Source organism: Sylvia atricapilla, chromosome 7, assembly GCF_009819655.1.
Source record: "Sylvia atricapilla isolate bSylAtr1 chromosome 7, bSylAtr1.pri, whole genome shotgun sequence".
NCBI lineage: Eukaryota > Metazoa > Chordata > Aves > Passeriformes > Sylviidae > Sylvia > Sylvia atricapilla.
Window position 1 is genome coordinate 37565385 of NC_089146.1, and position 23330 is coordinate 37588714.

At 50.8% G+C, this 23330-nt stretch overlaps 1 protein-coding gene across 3 annotated transcripts in view; it reads left to right on the forward strand.

The window, feature by feature from the left end:
• The window catches only part of FMNL2 (formin like 2), a 129908-nt gene that overhangs the window by 65603 nt on the left and 40975 nt on the right, over positions 1 to 23330 (forward strand). For all 3 annotated transcript variants that reach the window (XM_066323205.1, XM_066323204.1, XM_066323206.1), the window contains exons 2-3: positions 12901 to 12984; positions 20739 to 20819. In XM_066323205.1, coding sequence (XP_066179302.1) covers positions 12901 to 12984; positions 20739 to 20819 — 165 coding nt within the window. The remainder of the gene's footprint in view (positions 1 to 12900; positions 12985 to 20738; positions 20820 to 23330) is intronic.

The window sequence follows — 23330 nt, forward strand, 5'->3', positions numbered from 1 at the left end:
ATCCAGGGAAACTCAAAGAAATAAGGGATAAACCCCCCAGATCCAGGGACACTCAAAGAAAGTGGGTATAAACCCCTGTGGATCCAGGGAAACTCAAAGAAATAAGGGATAAACCCCCCAGATCCAGGGACACTCAAAGAAATAAGGGATAAACCCCCCCAGATCCAGGGAAACTTAAGGGAGATGGGGTTACCCACCCCCAGATCCATGGAAATCCAATAAAGCGGGGATAAACTCCCCCAGATCCAGGGAAATTTAAGGAATGTGCACTCCAGAAACGCTGATGCATTCCTGGGTGTGACATCTGATGAAATATCCGTGTCCTGGAGGAGGGAGTGGGACCAGGCAGGACACGGGGATGGATTTGGAATTAGGACACGGCAAAGGTTGGAGTTTTCTGGGAAAACAACAAAGGGAGGGCAGACAGAGGTGTTTGCTCAGGGCCACGTGCATTCCCTGAAATCCTGATGCCTCATTCCTGGCAAATCTGTGGAGCCTTGAACACTTCAAAAAAAAAAAATAAAAAAATCAAAAAGGTGCCGTGTAATCTGTGTCCGGTGAAGCAGCAAAAAATCAGGGCTGGTGTCTGAAAATGCTGGATTTTAGTCACTCAAAATCATTCAGACAATGTGTTTTTAGTGATTTATTGCCAGCTCAGGCAGTGTCAGGGAGCCTTGGGGACTGTGCCACCGGAGCACAGGACACAGCAGCCCTGCTGCAGGAATTACTGCTCATTGTGGCTGGAAAAATCTCAGGATTGGGGTTTATTTTGGCTTCCCTGCGCCTCCTCTGCCGGGCTGGAGTGGTGCCTGCAGTAGTGAGACCTGTAAATATTTCCAGTATAAATCCAAGTTTGTAACTTGCTGTGAAAAAATTCCCTTGGGATCGAGGCTTGGTGTGGGAGAGCCTTTTCTGGCGTTTATTTTTTTAGGTGTAATAAACTTCCAAATCAATTCCTTGCCCTGTTCAGCGAGCGCTTGAGTGCAGCCAAGAGGCATTTAAATAATTTGCATTTTTTTTTTTTTAAAGGAGTTTTTTTTGATTTACCTGCTCCCTCTGGGCAGTGCAGAGACCTGGATTGACTGGAGGATGTTGGGAAGAGAAGGGAGCTCAGGGAGAATTAAAAAAAATTAAAAATAGCCTCGAGTTCTGAGCATTTGAGTGAGCTCCTGGCTGCCTCCAAAGCAGGAGTTTTGTCTGGGACGTGGTTTTCCAAGGAAAGCTCGTGCTGACATTCACTGGAGACACAAAACCTGGGACCAGGCCCCGGGCCAGGCTTTTTATCCCTGACTTCATTTATTTGTCTTGGTTTCTCCGACCTTTAATATTATTCAAATGAAGGTTTTTGTTCTTAGAGCAGCAGCATCCATCAGAATTTCCTCTGTCCTGGGACTAAACTGGGTTGGAATTGCTCTTGGATTTTATTTGTGTGCCTTTAAACACATCCCTGTGTTTTATTCTGCCTTTGAGGGGGGATTGGATCCATCTGTCTGGGTGGGGATGGTGGGAAGATTCTTTGATGGGTTTTTTTTTTTTCGTGGGTGCTGTAGTTGAAATCTCGGTTGGTGTTACATAAGAAACTCACTTGGAATGAATTCCACGGGTTTTTCTCCATGTTTTTGTGGGCACAGGTTTTCCAGAGAAGCTGGGGCATCCCTGAAGTGTCCCAGGCCAGGCTGGATGAGGCTTGGAGCAGCCTGGGACAGTGGAAATGTCCCTGCTCATGGCAGATGAGCTTTAAGGTCCTTCCCCATCCAAACCTCTCTGGAATTCCACGATTTCTGATGAGAAAATAAATACACTTTCTCTCCATCACACAAGTGTGTGCAGGATAATTTAGGATTGTCATCTGCCTTAAAAATTGCAGTGAGGTGAAGCTGAAGAGTTTGGAGGAGAATTTTATCCAGCTTTTCCTGAATGAGGTTGACGTGGCCGACGTCCCTGACCAGGAGGGGAAGTGAGGAAGTGAGGGATTCTCCATGTGAGGGGAGGTTGGAGGGGTTTTGTTCCACCCACCCTCTGAAAATCCCTTCTCATCCTCAGGAATGGGACAGAAATCACAGAATCCCAAACTGGTTTGGGTTGGAATATTGAAGCCCATCCCATTCTACCCCAAATTCCACTATCCCAGGTCGCTCCAGCCTGGCCTTGGACACTTCCTGAGATCCAGGGGCAGCCACAGCAAATCTGGGAATCTGTGCCAGCGCCTTCCCACCCTCCCAGAGAGGAATTCCTTCCCCAGATCCCACCCAGCTGTGGCGCAATGGGGTGTGCACAGCTGCCAGATGTGCTTTGGGATTTCCCTTCTCTCCTGAAGGATGGGATCCTGTGTCTCCCAGCAAAGCTGCTTTTTTCATGGGGTCTGGGGGAAAAAATTCCAGGGGAAAAACCCGAAATCCCTCAGCGAATTTGTTAGGGCTGCTTGGACCTCACCGCTTTGAGGCAACACAGGAGTGGAAAAGATGTAAAAATCGCTGAACCCCCTTTTTTTGGGCGTGTTTTCCAGCATTTTTCATGCCCTGCAGCTCGCAGCGCTCCGGGCTGCCCCGTGGATGGAGCTGTGGGCACTGCCCAGCCTCTGTGCAATTCCCAGCCTTTGGAAGACACATTTGGGTTCTTCGGGAGCCGCTTTCTCCGACGTGTCACCGAAAGGGCTTTAATTTTGGATTTTGGGGTTTGCCTTATCAGCAGTGAGGGATTGAACAAAGCCATGGGATGAGCTCGGAGTGAGGCAGGCCTGGCTCAGCCTTTGGAGCATCCCTACCATGGAATTCCTTCCCAGTGGTGAATTAATGAGGTTTCAGCTTTCCCAGAATGTCAGGCCATTAAGCTGAGTCTGGATTTTTTTTTTTTTTATTTTTGAGAGGAACAAGCAGCTCTGTGGTCACTTGGTTCCCAAAACCTTCCAGAATTTCTGGGATAAAGTTCCCTCAGCTGGCTCGGAGGCGTTGTGGCTCTCCCAGTGAGGGGGTTTAGGATCAAAGAATCCTCAGAGTTGGAAAAGCTCTCCCAAGATCTCTGCCAAGGCCACCACTGCCCCACTGTGTCCCCAAGTGCCACATCCCCAGGGCTTTAAATCCCCCCAGAAATAATTATTGCACTGCCCATTCCAACGCCTGACCACCCTTTCCATGAGGGAATTATCCCTGATATCCAATCTGCCCCGTCACTGCATCACTGAGATGAGGAATCAGGGATCCAGAATTCCAGAGGTTTTTTTTCCAGTCTTTTCCCAAGGATGAGCTCCACACGCCGTGTCCTCTCTCCTCTCACCTCCGTGCTCTGGAAGCTTCTCCTGCTCTTCCTTCTCTTTGGGAGGAGAAGAGCCTGGTGCAGGCAGAGCATTGGTATTTTTAGATCAAAGACCAGTTTAATAAAAAAAAAAAGAAGAAGAGGAGAAAGGAGGATTAGAAACAATAAGCACATTTAATTTTAGCCTAACTTGGATTCCTCCTAAAGTCAGGGAACTTGGAGCTCGCTTCAGTTGCCTCTGGCTTTCCTAAATAAACACACCAGAGCAGGGCTGGGAAGTTAAGCAGCAGAGAAAATTGCAAAAAAAAAAAAAAAATAGAAAAAAGTTGCATTTTAATATTCTAGGAGAATATTAAGGGCTGTTTTACGGGCCAGGCCCTGGAATTAAATTTTAACGCCGTACAAAAAGTCCCGAGGTTGTTTTGGTGGGCAGCTCCTGGAGCTACACAGAGACTTTTTCTGCAGGAAGGTCACGGTTAGGGCAGGGTGAGGAACCTTCTCCAGCCAGGGAGAGGGAGCAGGGGCCAGGATTCTGCTTCTGGGGGAAATTTGTGATTTCTCCTGGAATTTTTGTCTGGAGAAGAGCAGGCACAGGGGGGATCCTCATGGATCTCTACAGCTCCTGGACAGGAGGGTGGAGTGGGGTGGCCTTGGGCTCTTCTGCCGTGTCCCAAGTGAAGGGATGACAGGAAATGACCCCGAGTTGCTCTAGGGGAGGTTCAGGTGAAATATTGGAATTTTTTTTCCCTGGAAGAGCAGTCAGGCTTTGGAATGAGCTGCCCAAGGATGGGATGAAGTCACCATCTCTGGGAGTGTTCCGGAGATGTCTGGATGTGGCACTTGGGGACATGGTTTAGGGATGGTTTTGGTGGTGGTGGATTGATGGACTCGATGATCTTCAAGCTCTCTTCCCACCTGGATAATTCTGGGATTCTGAGAATTCCCCCCAGGTTTAGGGATGGTTTTGGTGGTGCTGGGTTGATGGACTCCATGATCTTCAAGCTCTCTTCCCGCCTGGATGAATCTGGGATTCTGGGAATTTCCCCCAGATTTAGGGATGGTTTTGGTGGTGCTGGGTTGATGGACTCCATGACCTTCAAGCTCTCTTCCCACCCGGATAATTCTGGGTTGATGGACTCCATGATCTTCAAGCTCTCTTCCCACCTGGATAATTCTGGGAATTTCCCCCAGATTTAGGGATGGTTTTGGTGGTGGTGGATTGATGGACTCGATGATCTTCAAGGTCTCTTCCCACTCGGATAATTCTGGGATTCTGGGAATTTCCCCCAGGTTTAGGGATGGTTTTGGTGGTGCTGGGTTGGTGGACTCCATGATCTTCAAAGGTCTCTTCCCACTTGGATAAATCTGGGATTCTGGGAATTCCCCCCAGGTTTAGGGATGGTTTTGGTGGTGTTGGGTTGATGGACTCCATGATCTTCAAAGGTCTCTTCCCACCTGGATAATTCTGGGATTCTGGGAATTTCCCCCAGGTTTAGGGATGGTTTTGGTGGTGCTGGGTTGATGGACTCCATGATCTTCAAAGTCTCTTCCCACCTGGATAATTCTGGAATTCTGGGAATTTTCCCCAAGTTTAGGGATGGTTGTGGTGGTGCTGGGTTGATGGACTCCATGATCTTCAAGCTCTCTTCCCACCCGGATAATTCTGGGATTCTGGGAATTCCAAGCTACAGAGGTTGCCACCACGCTGCTGTGTGTGGTGTTGGGTGATCTGCTCAGTGTGGGCTTCACCTGGGGACTGTGTGGGGATGGACAATTGTGGAATCATCGTGGTTGGAAAAGGCCTCCAGGATCATCAGATCCGGCCATTCCTGCAGCACTGGCATGGCCACTTCTAACCCCTGTCCCCAAGTGCCACACACCTTTTTTTTTAATTTATTTTATTTTATTTTATTTTATTTTATTTTATTTTTATTTTTGTTCTGTTTTATTCTATTTCTGTTCTATTTTACTTTATTTTACTTTATTTTACTTTATTTTATTTTATTTTTATTTATTTTTTGTTCTGTTTTATTCTATTCTGTTCTATTTTACTTTATTTTTCTTATTTTCTTTATTTATTTCTTATTTTCTTTATTCTATTTTACTTATTTACTTTATTTTACTTTATTTTACTTTATTTTATTTTATTTTATTTTATTTTATTTTATTTTATTTTTTATTTTATTTTTTGTTCTGTTTTATTTTATTCTATTCTGTTCTATTTTACTTTATTTTACTTTATTTTCTTTATTTATTTCTTTATTTCTTTATTCTATTTTACTTTATTTTACTTTATTTTACTTCATTTTACTTTATTTTATTTTATTTTTTATTTTATTTTTTGTTCTGTTTTATTTTATTCTATTCTGTTCTATTTTACTTTATTTTTCTTTATTTTCTTTATTTTCTTTTATTCTATTTTACTTTATTTTACTTTATTTTATTTTATTTTTTATTTTATTCTATTTTATTCTATCTTTATTTTATTTTATTATTTATTTCTAGATATATTTATATGAATTGATTAATTTAACTTATTTATTAATTTATCTTATTTATTTGTTTCCCGTTTCGCCCCTGCTGTACCCAGGTGTGCCAGACCTTTAGCAAAGCTCAGGCTGAAGGGGATTCAGTGAGTGGGGTGAGGCAGGAGACCTCACTGGTGACTCTTGGTGGCTCTAGGCCACCATCAGATGTTGTCCCCTTGGTTGTCCCAGGAGAGGATGAGAGTTGAGAAGTTGGAATTTGGAGATGGTGAGGGAACTTTTCCAGCCTCAGCCATCGTGGTGACAGCCAAAGGTGACAGCGTCCCATGAACGGATCTCAACTGATTTATGCTGCTTTTCATTTCTCTTTTTTCCATGTTTTTATTGTTTGGTTGCTTTTGGATCCCGGTCCTTGGGAGGCCGTGGGCGGCTCAGTGCCCAGAGGGAACCTGGATCCACTCAGGAGCTGGGATTGGGTTCTCAGGGAAGGGCTGCCCTGCCTCAGTGGAGGTGGGAGGTGTGGACTGGACTTCTCTCAACCAATTTGGGGTCTGCTTCGTGAGAACTCACTGGGTATTAATAAAAGCTAAAAATACTCCAGGCTCTGCCTTAAAACAGCCCTGGCTGAAATGCAGGAAAACTCGGGATAAACCCAGTGGGATAAACCCCAGGGAGCTGCAGGGGAAGTGCTGTGCTGAACCTGGGGAACTGGGGAGTGTAAGGGATGAGCTGGAGAATAAACTCAGGCTGGGGAGCTGCAGGTGAGGATGAGGAGTCCTCGAAGCCTGGAGTAAGAGCAGAGCTCTGATGTGGCTGTGTAAATCTGAGTCACGAGGACCAAGACTCGTCTGAAGTGTTTGAAAGCCCTGATCTTTTTCCTAAGTGCTCTTGGGAAGGCAGAAGTGTGATCCAGGTTTGGCTTTTCCATCTCTGGAAGGTGGGAGTGATCCCAGTCAGGGGGAGGACAGGAGGAGAAAGCCAGTTGGGAATGAATCCTCAGGAATTTCAGTTCCTGTGCAGTGTCTCGTGGAGGAGGAGTGGGAATTCCCTTCACCCTCAGGGTGTGTCCTGGCAGATGAGGTTTTCCTGGGATTCCTTTAGTCCTTTCAAGGTCAGCAGGGCCTTTAGGGAAGTGGGAAGTTTAACTCTTTGCTGGGATGGATTTTAATGTCCCTTCCTCCAGCGCTGGTGTTGGACTCACCTTCCCTTGCCAGGTTCTGCTTCCCTGCCTTTTCCCATCCCCATCCATTGCATGGTGAGGACATCCCACATTTTAGGGCTTTGGGAGACACATCCAGGGCCGTTCATGGGGACAAATGGATCAGGAGGACTCCGTGCTCATTCCCAGCACAATTAATGTCAGGATTCATTAATAAAAGGGATGCGCACTTGAAGATGACACGATCAATAAGAGCAGCAGCCCGATGCTATTAATTAGCAATGCTATTAATTAGCAATGCTCATGCTTTTTGAGTCAGTTGAGTTGCTGCTGTGCTGCTTTTCCAAAACATCGGGCCTTTTAGTGCTGGGGAAAAGCAGGAATAAGATGGAAAAAAGCACGGCTCAGTCATTCCACCAGTGGCACTGGAATGACCCAGTGTGGCCTGGGCTGCGGGTGGCTCCTGGAGGCATCTGCTGCTGCTTCCCTTTCCAGCTGGGTGCTTTATCCCGCTCTGACCGTGGGATGTATTTTAGCTTTTTCCCTGGATAATGCCGGCTGCAGGAGCGCTTTGCCCCCAGGGTCTGGGGCCATCACGTGTGGCCACCAGTGACCTTTCTCCACGGAAGGGGACAGCAGGACAACCCCAAGGGGACGTGTTTGAGACCAAGGACAAAGCCACATCACGGTGGTGGTGCCCAAATCCTGCGGATCAGTGCACAGATGAGAATTTGCAGTGCCAAAACCTGGAGTCGGAGGCTCCGCCAGCTTCGATGGGGCTGGGCTTTGGTTAAAAAGACATAAATTTCCTTCTCGCACTCTGGTTTTATTTTTAACTCTTCAGCAATTTAATATTTTGGAGGTCTGCTTGTACTCTCCCCCCTAGTTTTCCATCTGCTACTGTGATTAATTGAAGGCCCAGCTTTATCCTGCCAGCCCGGAGCGAGCGGAATGGAAACCTCACCTAGATGGTTTGGCACGTAGCAGCAGACGTGAATAACTCTGGAATTTGAGGGGGGAAGAGCGAAAATCCCGTGTTCCTGGAGCCAGGATGGGCTTGGACAGGAGCCCGTGCAGACAGCAGGAGGCTGCGCAGGATCCAGCTGTGGTTCCTCCAGGCTTGTGTTGGGAGGTGTTGCCGAGCAGTCGGAAGCGCAGCGCTCCGGTTTCCTGCAGCCCTCTCCAGGCAGGAGGACGTGCCAGAGCTTGGCTTTTTTTTTTTTTTTCCCTTTTCCCCAGGCCTGGAAGCACCATGAGGTAGTGGAAAGTTGCGAGTGAGGAAGGTGGGAACTGATTTCCTTAAGGCTGTGGGAGGAAGGGGTGAAGCTGCGGAGGTCACCTGGGCTGGGTGAGTTCCCAGGGGGCAGAATGGTGTGGGCAGGGATGTGTTGGGAAGGCTGAGCTGGAGCAGGGACTGGGCAGAGCTGGAGAATTAAAGCTGATATTTATTAAAAGGCCTTTAAGGGCACAAGAACCTGGCCAGGGCTACGCCCAAGGTGGACTTAAAGTGGTCACAAAATGGTCACAAAATGGGCAAACGGTCACGAGGTCTCACACTTCCATAAGTTTTGCTCCATTTGCATATTGGGGTTTAATTGTCCCGTTGCAGCTTCAGGTGATGAAGTCCCATCCTTCTTGTTTTCTCTCTTCAGCTGTTTGTGCTTTTGGGCCTGAAACTTTGAACAGTTGTCCTCGGTGTCCATGTGGGAGGGGATTTGTTTTGTCTCCCTGCTCTGTGAAGAGAACTCACACTTTGTATGAGGCTCAGAACTGCACACCTAGGCGTTACAGAGTCTGAAAAACATTAAAGTTACAACTTCAGGCATCGCCAGAAATGGTTGTGTTTAATCTGGATGGTGTTTGGTGGGAGCCATCCGTGGCAGGGATGAGGATGAGGATGGAAATGAGGCTGCTTCAGCTGCAGCCCCCACCCACAGAAAAGGGTTTTATGAGATCCTCATGGAAGCTGGGGATCCAATTAAAGGTGCAGCTCTTCCTGAGCTGCTAGAAATCTGTTCTGCTGGCACAGGGTCTCCAGCTGCACAAGGGGGTGGTGACACAGGGGACACAGGCAGGAGAGCAGAGAGTGGGGCCATCCCTGCTGGCCGCAGCAGGAGTTTGGATTGGTTTAGGAAAGGAATAATTCTGCTCTCAGAAGCCTTCAAAGCTCTAATTGGGAAAAGATGGAAAGAGAAACCACAGGGCATCGACCTGTCATTAAGTACAGAACACTGGGATGTGGGAAGCCCACAGAAGCTGGAAGGGGCCAGGAGACGTTGGTGAGTCATTCCAGGGATCCACAGGGAATAAGAAATCCGTGTGTCTGCTTGGGTGTGACTCCAGCAAAACTCCTGGAGCCAGTTCAGTAGCCTCTGCTGGGATCCTGCTGCTGGGACTGGAGTTAAGGACTTGGGAGCAGTGTACTTGGATTTCAGGAGCCACTTGGGGTAATGTCCTGCAGGGATGTAAAAAAACCCCCAAACCTGTTGCTTCCCGTGGAAGTGAAAATGTTTTGGTTTAGGATCCGGTTTTCCAGCAGAGAGTGGCTGTTGAGAGTAAGAGAATTCTTAGTCTAGGTTTCAGAGAAGGTATGGTGTGGAATCATGGAATATCCTTAGTGAGAAGGATCTTCCAGTCCAGCCCCTGGCCCTGTGCAGACAGCTCAAAATCCCACCCTGGGCATCCCTGGGAGTGGTGTCCAAAGGCTCCTGGAGCTCTGGCAGCCTTGGGAATGTCACCACTCCCTGGGAAGCCCCAGCCCCTCTGGGAGAAGGACCTGGCTCTGAAATCCAAGCTAAAATTCCATGGCACAGCTCAGGTTCTGTCCCTGGGAAGCCTCAGCCCCTCTGGGAGAAGGACCTGGCTCTGAAATCCAAGCTAAAATTCCATGGCACAGCTCAGGTCCTGTCCCTGGTCTCAGCGGTCACAGCCACCCCTCAGGAGGAAACTCCAGCCTGGGATGAGTCTCCCCTCTCTCTGCTCCAGCTGAACAAACCAGGTGACCTCACCTGCTCCACATGTGTCCCTTCCAGACCCTTCCTCACCCCTGAGCCCCTCCTTTGGCTCTGGCAGATCTCAGCCTCCCTTCGGCAGGTGGCCAAGGTGCTTCTGTCCTTGCCAGGTTCCTCCAGCAGAGACAAGCCAGGGGCTGGAGGGGCTCTGGGGTGACCCCTGGGTACTCCACACCACGGGTAAATCTCTTTTTGGGAAGTGAGTAGGTGCAGCTCACCCTCAGGGAGCTGAGCCTAGCTGCACACAGCGTCCAGAGAGGATTTTCCCTGTGGGAGAGAGAGAGAGGGCAGGAATGTCTGCAGCGAGCTGTGCAGGGCTGTGAAGTGGTGATGTGGAGCAAGGCAAAGCCCTTCCCGTGGCAGGCTGAGATCAGATGGCTCCGTTTGGGAATGAGATCACTGGAGCCTGCTGCCTGCCTCTTGTTTTCCCTGTTCCAGGCTCCCATCCCTGCTCAAGCCCTGCCTTGGCTGAGTCCTGCCGAGGTTTCCAGGCAGGTTTCTTGTCCTGCTGCCAGCTCGGGCTGCTTAAGCTGATTAGCTGTAAGGAGATCAGAGCTTGACAAGGGGCTGCATTGCAGGTAAACACTGGAGCCTTTCCTCCAGCTGAGAGCTGTGAAATATGGCTCAGGAGTGAGGAACGGCGCTGGAAGAACCCTCAGGAAAAATACCAAGGAGTGCATGAAATGATAAGCAGAGCTGATAAGGGGCCTGGTGAGAGGCTGAGAGGAGAAGCAGGCACAGATACGATCAGAGCCTATAAATGCTGTCAGCATGACAGCAGAGACGGGCAGGAGAAGGAGTCGTGGTTATCTGATGGAGAACCAGCCCTGGGAGCAGGAGGCGTGGAGGGGATCCCCAGGAGGAGCAAAGCCTCGTTCCCAAGGCGTGCCCAGCTGTACTGGTGCCCAGCAGTGTGGTCGGCACCACATCCCCTGGCACAGAACCACCCTTGGCACCTCTGAGCCTGCCAGGAGCTTCCTTAAATTCCGATTCTCCAGGCGCACTGAGGTGTCCTGGTTGGCTGATCCCAACAAGTGCTGCTTGTCCACTATGGGATGGGGTTTGTGCAAGGAAAAGAAGGATGTGTGGGCAGAGGATGGAGCTGGGATGGTTCCAGGGATCCCCAGGACATCCTGCTGGAATAAATCCATGGAAAGGTGCTCCTGGAGTGGAATTTTGGTCCGAAACTCCGATTTATTGAGTCCTGATTTGTTGTTGTATCCAGTGCCACCTCTTCCTCCCTGGGAATGGACTGCCAGAGGCCTGTGGTCCCCAGGGCTTACCTGGGCTCACTGGGACCAGTCTGGGGACTCCAGCTGGAGCCCAGGAGATGCTGGAGCCCAAGAGGTGCTCAGCAGGTTCTCCACCCACCACCTGGCCTTGCTGGGCTGGGCTGGGCTGGTGGGGATCCTTTCCAGACTGGTGTCTGCAGAACTCTCTGGGTTCCATCTGGGTGTTCCTGGGGTCTCTCTGAGTGTTCCTGAGCTCCATCTGGATGTTCCTGGCTCCCATCCAGTGTTCCTGGGTTCTCTCTGCGCGTTCCTGGGTTCTCTCTGGGTGTTCCTGGGTTCCATTCAGTGTTCCTGCGTTCTCTCTGAGCGTTCCTGGATTCTATCTGGGTGTTCCTGGGTTCCATCCAGTGTTCCTGGGTTCTCTCTGAGCGTTCCTGGTTTTCTCTGAGTGTTCCTGGGTTCCATCCAGTGTTCCCACGTTCTCTCTGAGCATTCCTGGTTTTCTCTGGGTGTTCCTGGGTTCTCTCTGGGTGTTACAGGGTTCCATATGGGTGTTGCTGGGTTCTGGTTGTTCCTGGCTCCCATCCAGTGTTCCTGGGTCCCATCCAGTGTTCCTGGGTTCTCTCTGAGTGTTGCTGGGTCCCAACCAGTGTTCCTGGGTTCCATCCAGTGTTCCTGGGTTCTCTCTGAGTGTTCCTGCTTCTCTCTGGCTGTTCCTGGGTTCCATCCATTGTTCCTGGGTTCTCTCTGGTTGTTCCTGGTTCTCATCCAGTGTTCCTGGGTTCTCTCTGGCTGTTCCTGGGTTTTCTGTGGCTGTTCCTGGGTTTTCTGTGGCTGTTCTGGGTCCCATCCATTGTTCCTGGCCTCTCCAGGAGCAGCAGCCCCACAGTTACACTGCACATTCCAGGACAGGGCTCTTAGGAAAGCCACCCTTCTCAGAGAGCTGTCCTGGAAGGAGAGTTCACATCAAAGGAGCCAGGAATGATAGGGATCAGCTAATTGCTGCCTCTGCCCTTCCTTCTGACTGCTGTCACTCACAGTCTGGGGTTGTTATCTCTGGGGTTTGGGCAGCAGCAGCCCTGACTCCAGGATCTCTGTCACCCAGATAAGGTGGCATATGGTGACTTTTCCAACCTGGATGGCTGCTGGAGTGAAATGAGGTGGCATTTCGTGATCCTGTTGGGAGAGGACTGTCCTGCAGCCCCAGCCTGCAGTGGGAGGTGTTTCCAGCAGGAATGTGCTCAGGGGATGGGAACGGGACCTGGCTGGGCACAGAGTGGCTCCTGTGCTGTGGCAGCTCAGGGAGTGCTGTCCTCTCTGCTGGATGGAGCTGGATGGTCACAGAATCCAAAAATAGTTTGGATTGGAAGGGACCTTAAAGCTCATCCCATGGGCAGGGACATCTCCCAGTGTCCCAGGCTGCTCCAAGCCCCATCCAACCTGGCCTTGGACGTTTCCAGGGATCCAGGGACAACCACAGCCTCTCTGGGAAGCTGTGCCAGGTCCTGCCCACCCTCACAGGGAACAATTTTCCCCTAAAACCCCAGAAATTGGAGCTCAGCTGCTCACCTCGTGTGTCCCAGCCCTGCCCTTGGGTGCCTCCGGTGATTCTCCGGCGCTTTTGGGGCCAAACCCCGACGGGGACAGAGAACATTCCTGAGCACCTCTGGCATGGGGAAACAACACACCACCAACCCTTGGGTCGTTCCAGCTGGATTTGGCTGTGGCTGATCCCTCCCAATGTCCCTGTGTCTCCACAGAACGCCATGAACCTGCCTCCCGACAAGGCGCGGCTCCTGCGGCAGTACGACAACGAGAAGAAGTGGGAGCTCATCTGTGACCAGGTGAGGAGCCTCTGGAGAACCCTGGGGAGATTCCTGCTTCCAGCTGCTCCATCCACGGCGTCCTGGGCTCAGCAGGAGCTCGCAGGGTGACTTTTCCCAGGAGTTTCACCACTCCTTCCTTTTACTCCTTTAGTTGGTGACCGCTCCCGGAGGCTTTGCAGGGTGTGATGGTTTTAGGTTTGTACCTAGGCAGGAACACTACTTTGTGTGATGGGAACACTGATTTATGTAATGGTCTCACGTTCACCCAGCTTTTGTTGGTTAAATTTAGTGTAGTGGTTTGAGTGGTCTGCTAGAGCTTGGCTGTGAGAGGGGGTTAGGAGAAAAATTCAAGTAGGCATAAATTTAAAGGGTGTAAAGATAGATTTATTAACACACCCTGAAAGAAAAGAAATAAGAATCAAAACGGAGCTTTTAAAACGCTTCTTTTTTGGAGGAAAAATTTTTTTTTCCCAACATTTACCTGATTTTTTAAGCTTACATAACTCAAAAGTATGTCCCTATATTTAATTAACCAATCTAACCATCAATCTCAAAACCAGCCCCCAATTCTTCTTTTACACACAGGTTTAGTGCAGTCAGCACAGTCCATGCTGGGGTTCTGCCACTCCATGGTTGGTGTCACAGATGTCTCTCAGGCTGAAGCTGTTTGATCCCAGCCTGGATGTGTAAATTCCCACCTTTCCTCTCTGATGTTTCCACCCTGGATTCTCCCTGAACGCTGCTGGTTTTGCCTCAGCCTGACCTCAGAGTGTTGCCCTGGGTGTCCTGAGCAGATGATCTCAATCCAGGGAGTGTTTGGCTGCCCATGTCACCCTGTGGAGCTGTCACCTCCAGGACTGAGCTCCTGCTCACCTCCAGAGGCTGGGAGCAGCCTCGGATCAGGCAGTGCCAGCTGCTGGGGCGTCCCCTCCTCAGCCGTGCAGCAGGTGACAGGATGTGATGGACGAACAAAAATGGCATTTTGGGGGGGGAGGAGAATGAAATGTGCCAAAGGTGAGGTTTGAATTGGGGGGCCAGCAGGAAAATTGGGATCTGCCAGGAAGGTCAGCAGTAGTGGGCAATGACAACAGTTGATGCAGCACTGGGGTGTTCCCTTGGGATGTAAACTCAGCAGAAGCAGGGTGACAGTTTGGCAGGAGGTCAGGGACATTGGGATAAATTTTACATTTATGGGACATCCTCTTATTCAGCTGTTACAGTGGTGGGGTGATTGATACAATCACGGAATTCCAGACTGGTTTGGGTTGGGAGGGACCTTAAAGCCCATCCAGTTCCAACCCCAGGACACCTTTAGATTGCTCTAAACCCCATCCAGCCTGGCCTGGGACACTTCCAGGGATCCTCTGGGCAACCTGTGCCAGGGCCTCCCCACCCTTACAGGGAAGAATTCCTTCCTAATATCCCGTCTAATCCTGCCCTCTGGCAGTTTAAATTCGTTGCACAGGTACCTTGAAGTAAAGCTTAATGCAGAATTGCTTTCTTTTTCCCATGAGTTTCCTGTGCAGAGGATGTCAAGCGTGAGCTATTTAAAGATTCAGTTTACTGAGACATTGAAAAACTGCAGGAACTGCAGATTCCTCACCCCTGGCAGTGTCCCACGCCAGGTTGGACAGGGTTTGGAGCAGCCTGGGGTTGTGGAAGGTGTCCCTGCCATGGCAGTGGTGGCACTGGATGGGATTTAATGTCCCTCCCAACCCAAACCAGTCTGTGATGTGTGATCTGTGTCACGGGTGTTCCTGCAGAGGTGGGAGCTCCGTGCTGAATTCCTGCTGGCAGCGGGACAGGCGGGAGCCCTTTGATCCCAGCCCTGGATGTGCAAATTCCCACCTCGGAGCTGATCCACCCTCTGCAGCTGCTGCTGATTCACTGCCCAGCTCCGGGCTGAGATAGGAGGGACAGAGCAGATGGGAAGGAAATTTGCAATCTGGAGTAATCTCTGCTCTTAACAGCTCCTTGCACAACTCCCAAGTCCACCCCCGGGCTGGGATGAGTCCCTTCCCTGGGATGAAGCCCTTCCCATTCTTTGGAAAAGCAGGGAAGCAGCACAGGGCTGATGTAAGCAGCAGTGTGGAGCCAGCAGGTGACCAAGAGCCGCTTTTCCCGTGTCCATCCATCCAGGGAGGAGAGGCTGGGCTCTGTCACAGCTCCCTGATGTCCCCTGGGGGTGCTGCCACCTCCTCAGTCAGAGCAGTGGGAGCAGGTGTCAGTAAAAACACCAAAATGCAGCATATGGAGTGTGAAATATTTATATCTGTCGCTGGAATACTGGAGATGAGGGCACTTCCAGGAACAGGGGCTGTGCAGGATGTTTTTTTTATTCTAAATGCAAATTCTGACTCCTGTTTTCTCTTGGTTTCACTCACTACACCACTTCCACCTGGTTTTGCTTGTAAATCAGGGAGGAAATGAACCCTTTCTGTCCTGTGCTGGTTTTCATCTGAGATCTGAAAGGAAAAAGTGCCCAGAAATGGTACTTTCTAAACAGTCTGTGCAGCAGATCCTGAATATTTCTCTGTGGAATATTTGGAGAACATTAAGAGTTAATCCCCAACAAGGAGCTCTCACTTTGGCAAAAATGAGATTAACAAAAGTGGGGAACTGGTTTTGTGATGATGATGACAGTAATAACAACAACAATAATAATAATTAATATTAATCTGCCGTGAATAGGATTGTGGGCATTGTTTGAATCAGTGTAAGGGTTGCTGGGCTGGTTGGGGAGGACCCATCCCACGTGGAATTTTCTCTTCCTTTTTTTATAAACCTTCCAAACCATCTCAGCATTGTCCCCAGTACACGAAGGAGGAGCAGGGGAAAGCCAGGAAATATGTTGTCCACTCTGGAAAAGGTCAAGGTGGCCATCTGAGGGTTTGGAATGATCCAGGCAGGGACAAGGATGCCATTTCCCGGCCTGGAAATCCAGGAAATGAGCTCCTCAAAGGCTGTTTTTTGGTGTCCTCGAGGCCTCTCTGTCCAGCTGGCTGCCAGGAGGTGGCTGTTTGGGAAGGGCTTGGGGACATCCCACGAAGTTCTTCATTGCCCTCTAATGGCAGATGGTGGCAGGGGCGTCACCACAGCCTGGCCTCGGGACACACTGGAGGTGTGGGAATGGGAGGATGGAGAGATCCCCAGGAAAACCCTGAGCTTTGCAGCCCGGATCTCCTGCTGAGGGGTTTGTGGCAGTCCTCCTTTGCTGAAGGAGCTCCAGGAGAAGGCAGGTGCCGGGTGTTTTGGTGGCCACCGTGAAGCTCTTGGGGTGGCGTTGGTGAGTGGGGTGCTCACCACCCCTCAGCTGTGCTTCCAAGGGATTTCCCTGCCCAGAGCATCCGTGGATGGCTGATGGAGAAGGGCCTGAGCCAGGAGCAGGGTGCTGTGGGGCTGCTGTGCCGTGTTTTGTCACTCAATTCCTCAGCAGAGCCCAGATTTCTCCTCAGCAATGTGCTGAGAGGACAGGGAGCCCTTATGGTGCCACTGACCCTTTCCCAACAGAGATCCAGGGGGTTGCCAGTGTCCAAAGAAGGATCTTCCATCCCTTTTGATGGGCTGCAGAAGCCATTTACAGCTCTGGTTTGAGAGCCTTGGCTTTAAAAAGCACTGTGTGTTCCAGAGGATCTGCCCTGCTGGGGTAAAGAGAGGGCAGAAAACCCCGGGATTTACTGAGCTCAGGAGAAGCTGGGCTTTGGGACACTCGTGGCTTCGTTCACCTGGCTGGGTCACCCTGGGAGAGGAGGCTCAGGGGCAGATCAGACAAGGAGGGGTTGGAGATAAAGGCATCGGGAGTCCCAGGCTCAGTGATTTGGGATTGGGAAGGGTTCAGCACCCCTGGGGTCGGAGGGAGCAGCATGGAGCTGACCTGCTTTGGCAGGACATTGATCCTGAGGGGATGGATCATTCTGCCTCCTCATTAATGCAGGGATGAGCAGCCGCTGTCCCCTCATTCCATAAGGACACTTCCAAAGGGACACATCATCCCGCTGCTGGGAACGGCTGGGACAGGAGCGAGCCACTCTGCATCCGTGGGAGATGGGCAGGAAGACATGGGATATTCCATGTTCAGGATGTGTTTGAGACACATCTCCTCCTCCATCTCCTGTCCCACTGATCCCAGTCCGTGGGGTTTAGGCACTCCCAGCACAATCTGTGGGATTCTGGTCCCAGTTGGATGTGCTGGGTGCTTCCCTGGCCGCTGTGAATCCCAGGAATGGAAGAGCTCAGGGAGGATAATGATGATGATGAGAATGAGAATCACATATGTGCTGATGTAGAAAAATGCCCTGGATGGCGTGGGGAGCCAGGGGTTGTTGGAAAAGCCACAATTTCCTGGTTCCGGAACGAATCCGTTTTCCAGAGCTGGGTGATCAGGAGATGGGTCAGGTTCTCTGGAGGATCACGTGGAGCAGGAAGTGCAGAAGTCCAGCAGTTCCTCTTGGCTGCTGCAGCAAAGCCTCCCCCCTCCAGCCTCCCTTTTTTCCTGTATCCTGAAAAGAAAGTGCTGATTCTGGGTGAAAGAGGCTTGGGAGAGGGGTTGTGCTCCTGCATCCAGGCTTTTCCCCTGAATTATGGAATCATGGAATGGGCTGGGTTAAAAGGACTTCAGAGCCATTCAGCCTCACCCCTGCCATGGTCAGGGACACCTTCCACTATCCCAGGTTATTCCAGTCTGGCCTTGGGCACTGCCAGGGATCCATGGCAGCCACAGCCGCTCTGGGAATTCCATCCTAGCCAGGAATTCCTTCCCAATACCCCACCCCAAATCTCCTCTTTCCCAGTGGGAAGCCATTCCCTGTGTCCTGTCCCTCCATCCCCTGTCCCAAACCCCTCTGAGAGTCTATTCCCAGTGAATTCTCCCCGTTGATTCCCCCAAAGGGAAAGGCTGGGTCCAGCTCATCTCGTTGCTCTCCGCTGCTGCTGTCCTTGCATTCCCCTGTGCTGTTCCATCCCGCCTTACAACACGGCTCCTCGGGGATTTTCCCAGGCAGGAAGGGCCTTTATCCTTGGGAATGAAGCTGGTTTGCTTTGGGGGTGGCTGGCAAAGGCGGTGTGGAGTCACTGCTGCTCCATGCCCGCGTCCTTTCGGGCTGCAGATAACGCTGGGGCTCGCTGCGGTCACGTAGCCGAGATTAAAAAAGGGTTTCACCGGGATTTAGGGACTTTGTTGTGTCTGAATGGCTCAATCCAGGGAAGCCACTTTGTGTCCCAGTCGTGATGTCACCCCACAGGATCTGCTGAGCAAAGTTCGGGCCGCTCCAATCCGGATTTGAGGCTTTTTTTTGTGCGTGTGCAGTAAAAAATCCCCGACCTCGTCGTGCAGACGGTGTTAAATCCTGAGTTTGGAAGCAGAGCTGGCCAGGGAGTGAGTGGGAATTGCCAGCAGTGGAGGGGAGGAGCTGACAGGAATAAAAGCAGGGATTTTTTAACTCTTTAATTATGGTTTCTAAGGCCCAGCAGTGCCTGGGGAAGTGTGGGTGTTGGGATGCTCCCAAGGAGAGCATCCCACTGAATTCCAGGAAGATTCCAGCCTGCAATCAGCTCCATTCCCAACCCCTGGGAGCTCCCAGTCGGATTTTTGGGAAGAGGGTGGCTGTGACCAGACACCCAGGGTGATTTGGAGGCCTCACTGCACAGCCCTGGCCCTTGCAGCTTCTTAATCAGCCTCTAATATAAAACACTCTGAGCTGGATAAACCAGACAGGAATCCTAACAGCCAGGAAAGGGCAATTTTAAAGGCTAATCCCTCACTGCTTTCCAAACCACCAAAAAAAAAAAAAAAGAAAACACTTGAAGGGGCTGTAAAAAAGTCTCAGGGTCTGGGAGATGTTTACCACAAGTGGTTTTTGGTCACTCCTCAGGTAAAAAAAGCATTGCTGGTGTTTGCTGTTCGTGGATAACGTCTTGAAAGTCTCCTTTAACCCAAATAATTCCGCTCCACAGGAACGTGCAGCATCTTTTTAAATGAAGTTGCTGCAGAGATTATTACATAAATGCATAATTACAGCCAGGTTTGAGGAAAACAAACAGAAAACATCCAGTAGCTGCATCCCAGACTGTTTAAATGTGCTCCTTGAGTCTCTTTAAACATTTCATTTGGCGGATTCCAGGCAATTAAAGCTTTTGGGAAAAGCTCCTGTCGCTTCAGCAGACAAGGGTTGATTACTTGGGAGGAAAAATTAATCCATAAGAGCAAAAAGAGCTTCTCTGGGGGGATTGGACTGCACACAGCTCTGTCAGCAGCAGAGAACTCCCAAGAAAGGGGGGAATAAATGGAGATGGAACGTGGAGCCTTGCTGGGCTGGGATGCTGCTGCCAAATGGTGGCAGGGGTTGGGATTGGAGGATCCTTAAGGGCTCTTCCAGCCCAAACCACTCTGGGATTGCAGGAAATCTCTGTCTGCCCCGTGGGAGGCACTGAGGTGAGCCTGGAGCAGGGAATCCCTGAGAGAGAGCCAAGAAGAATCCAGGATGGTGAACGTGATGCCGGAGCAGGGCAGACCCTGCTGGAGTCACTCTGTCCAGAGGAGAACCCTCAGTGAAGAACTTTGTGTTTTCTGAGCTGGTTTTGAGATAAAATAGGAAATGCCAATTGCAGAGCTGTGGGGAGGTGCATGGGAAAAAAAAAAAAAGAAAGAATCCAGCTGTAAAAGAGGAAAACCAGGAATGCTCTGGGACTTCCAGAGCTCCCATCAGGGCTGGTGGAGCTCAGGGAAGAGTTTTTCCTTCATTTTTTTCCTGCTGGCCGTGGTGGATTACTTCTTTTCCAGCAAACAGCAAGATAATAACAGGAAGAACTGGTGGTGTTCAGACAGTTCTGGTAACTGGGCAGCAGCGTCCTGTTCATTCTGGAATAACTTTGGGATAATGCAGTAAGAATTGCATCCTGACCTCATAAAGGGAGGTTTCAGATAACAGTTATAAAATGGGAAATTTCAGGAGATGGGGATGAGATCTTTCCTCCAGGGAAAAGGGGCAGAAGAGCTCAAAGTTCTTCCAAGATACAAACAGGATCAGAATTTTTGGGAGTGCTGTGAGGAGCTTTGGACACAGCCCTCTGCCCGTGGAACAGCTCGTGTTTCACAGCAGCTTTGGTGGGATAAACTCCCAGCTGGACGCTGGGAAAGCAAAAGAATCAGGGAGCAAAAATCAGGGAGCTCTCAGAAGACAGAGCTGGTGTTTGTCACCAAAATCTGTGATCTGGGGCTGAGGGGGGATTGGGGAGGGAGTGATCCCTGCACGAGGTGTTGGGACCTTGAGGAATGGCTTCCCTCTGCCAGAGGGCAGGGCTGGGTGGGATATTGGCAAGGAATTCCTGGCTGGGAGGGTGAGGAGGAGCTGGAATGGATTTCCCAGAGAGGCTGTGGCTGGATCCCTGCAAGTGCCCAAGGTCAGGCTGGACAGGGATTGGGGCACCTTGGGCTAGTGGAAGCTTTTTTCCAAGTGATTAAAAAGAATTTTGTGTTGGTGCGTGCATCAACTCTCCTGACCCTTCTCCTTTCTCTCCATGCTGGGCAGAATCCCTGGACATTCAGGTGGATGTGCAGCTAAAATTCAGAATTCCCACTGAATGCTGAAGGTGTCCTTTTAGGCTGTTGACAGAAATATCAAGATCCATTTAAATCTTATTTTATTTGCATGCAGAGATTATCCACTTCGGGATGGAATGTATTATAAATATATATTGTTTAATACGTGTGTGGTGCATGAGTTTTCTGGACATTATAAATACAGAAAAAACGTTTGTTCCTGTCTCTTTTGCAGGAAAGATTCCAAGTGAAGAATCCTCCTCACACTTACATCCAGAAGCTGAAGGGATATCTGGACCCGGCAGTGACCAGGAAGGTGAGGAGCATCCTGTTTCCTCCTGCCTGTCCCTCATTCCTCAGCCAGGCTGCTCCCGGGCTCCAGGTTCCTTCCTGCCTTTGTGCAAATGGCCTGAAAACTTCCAAGGAGAAGCAAAAAGAGAAATTGAGAATTTGCTGCAGTTTTCCAGCTTGGGAAGGAGAGCAAATGTTTGGAAGCCAAAGACTGTCTGACGTGGAGCCCGGCTTGTTTTAATAACGGTGGCCTGAAGAAATAATGTGAGGAGTTGTCTCTGAGCCGGGCTCCTGGCCTGGCTCTGTGTGAGGCCCTGAGCCCACCCCGGCAAGGGATGTCCGAGTTTGGAGTCCTTTTCTCTGGGAATTTGCCTGCAGAGGCTCAGTGCAGCTGAGCAAGGTTCATGGTGGTCAGCTCCATCCTTGGGGATCAGCTCCGTCCTTGGGGATCAACCCCATCCTTGGGAATCAGCTCCATCCATGGTAACAGCTCCATCCATAGGCATCAGCTCCATCCATGGTGACAATTCCCATCCATGGTGACAATTCCCATCCACGGGGATCAGCTCCATCCATGGTGACAATTCCCATCCATGGTGACAATTCCCATCCTTAGGGATCAGCTCCATCCATGGTGACAATTCCCATCCATGGTGACAATTCCCATCCATAGGGATCAGCTCCATCCATGGAGATCAGCTCCATCCATGGTGACAGTTCCCATCCATGGTGACAATTCCCATCCATAGGGATCAGCTCCATCCATGGTGACAATTCCCATCCATGGTGACAATTCCCATCCATGGGGATCAGCTCCATCCATAGGGATCAGCTCCATCCATGGTGACAATTCCCATCCATGGTGACAATTCCCATCCATGGGGATCAGCTCCATCCATAGGGATCAGCTCCATCCATGGTGACAATTCCCATCCACGGGGATCAGCTCCATCCATGGTGACAATTCCCATCCATGGTGACAATTCCCATCCATGGTGACAATTCCCATCCATGGGAATCAGTTCCATCCATGGTGACAATTCCCATCCACGGGGATCAGCTCCATCCATGGTGACAATTCCCATCCATGGTGACAATTCCCATCCTTAGGGATCAGCTCCATCCATGGTGACAATTCCCATCCATGGTGACAATTCCCATCCATGGTGACAATTCCCATCCACAGGGATCAGCTCCATCCATGACCATCCACGGGGATCACCTCCCATCCGCAGGGACCAGCTCTGTCCATGGTGTCAACTACAAGACCCTCTAAAACCCGCCCAAACCCGCAGCAGAGCCCAGCAGCTCCTGCCCTGGCCTGGCTCAGCCTCCTCCCCACCGATCCCATCCGAGGTCGCTTCCCTGTGGGAAACACGGATCCTGCCCTGGCAATTCCGTGGCGTGAGGAAGGTGCCCTGTCTCCCTGTGCTCCCAGCCCGTGTCCCTGGGCACAGGGAGCCTTGGGACGGGGCTGCTCTTGTTGGGGCCTCCAGGCAGGAGCAGGGAACCATTTCCTAGGAAACCTTGACCTTTCCCTGGATGGATTTCTTCCCAGCCCGGTGAACGGGGGCTTTGTGTGGTTTTATTCCTCCGGAGGGTTTTGGAGGTTGTTCCGTGTTCGGCTTCGCTCCGTGGGCTCACATTGGAGCCTTTCTTATCCCAGAGTCCTGTGACAAATGACAAACCCAGAGGGGCTAAAAATAACCCCCGAGTTCCTGTCTGATCCGGGTTATTCCGGATCGCCCGCGGCCTTCCTCAGCCCCTCCGGCACGGGGAGATTCCAGCAGGGATAAGGGAGAGCTCATCCAGCGGGATTCCAACAGGGATATGGGAGAGCTCATCCCACTGGGGTATCCACAGGGATGGGAGAGCTCATCCCACTGAGATTCCCACAGGGATATGGGAGAGCTCATCCCAGCAGGATTCCCACAGGGATGGCAGAGCTCATCCCAGCAGGATTCCAACAGGGATATGGGAGAGCTCATCTCACTGAGATTCCCACAGGGATATGGGAGAGCTCATCCCACCAGGATTCCCACAGGGATAAGGGAGACCTCATCCCACTGAGATACCACCAGGGATAAGGGAGAGCTCATCCCACTGAGATTCCCACAGGGATAAGGGAGAGCTCATCCCACTGGGGTATCCACAGGGATATGGGAGAGCTCATCCCACTGGGATTCCCACAGGGATGATGGGAGAGCTCATCTCACTGAGATTCCCACCAGGATATGGGAAAGCTCATCCCACTGAGATTCCAACAGGGATATGGGAGAGCTCATCCCACTGGGATTCCCACAGGAATATGGGAGAGCTCATCCCACTGGGGTTTCCACAGGGATGATGGCAGAGCTCATCCCACTGGGGTTTCCACAGGGATAGGAGAGCTCATCCCACTGGGATTCCCACAGGGATATGGGAGAGCTCATCCCACTGGGATTCCCACAGGGATGATGGCAGAGCTCATCCCACCGGGATTCTTGCTGGGGTTGGGGTGGTCTCACTGGTTTTGCTCCATGCCTCCTCCTGGCCT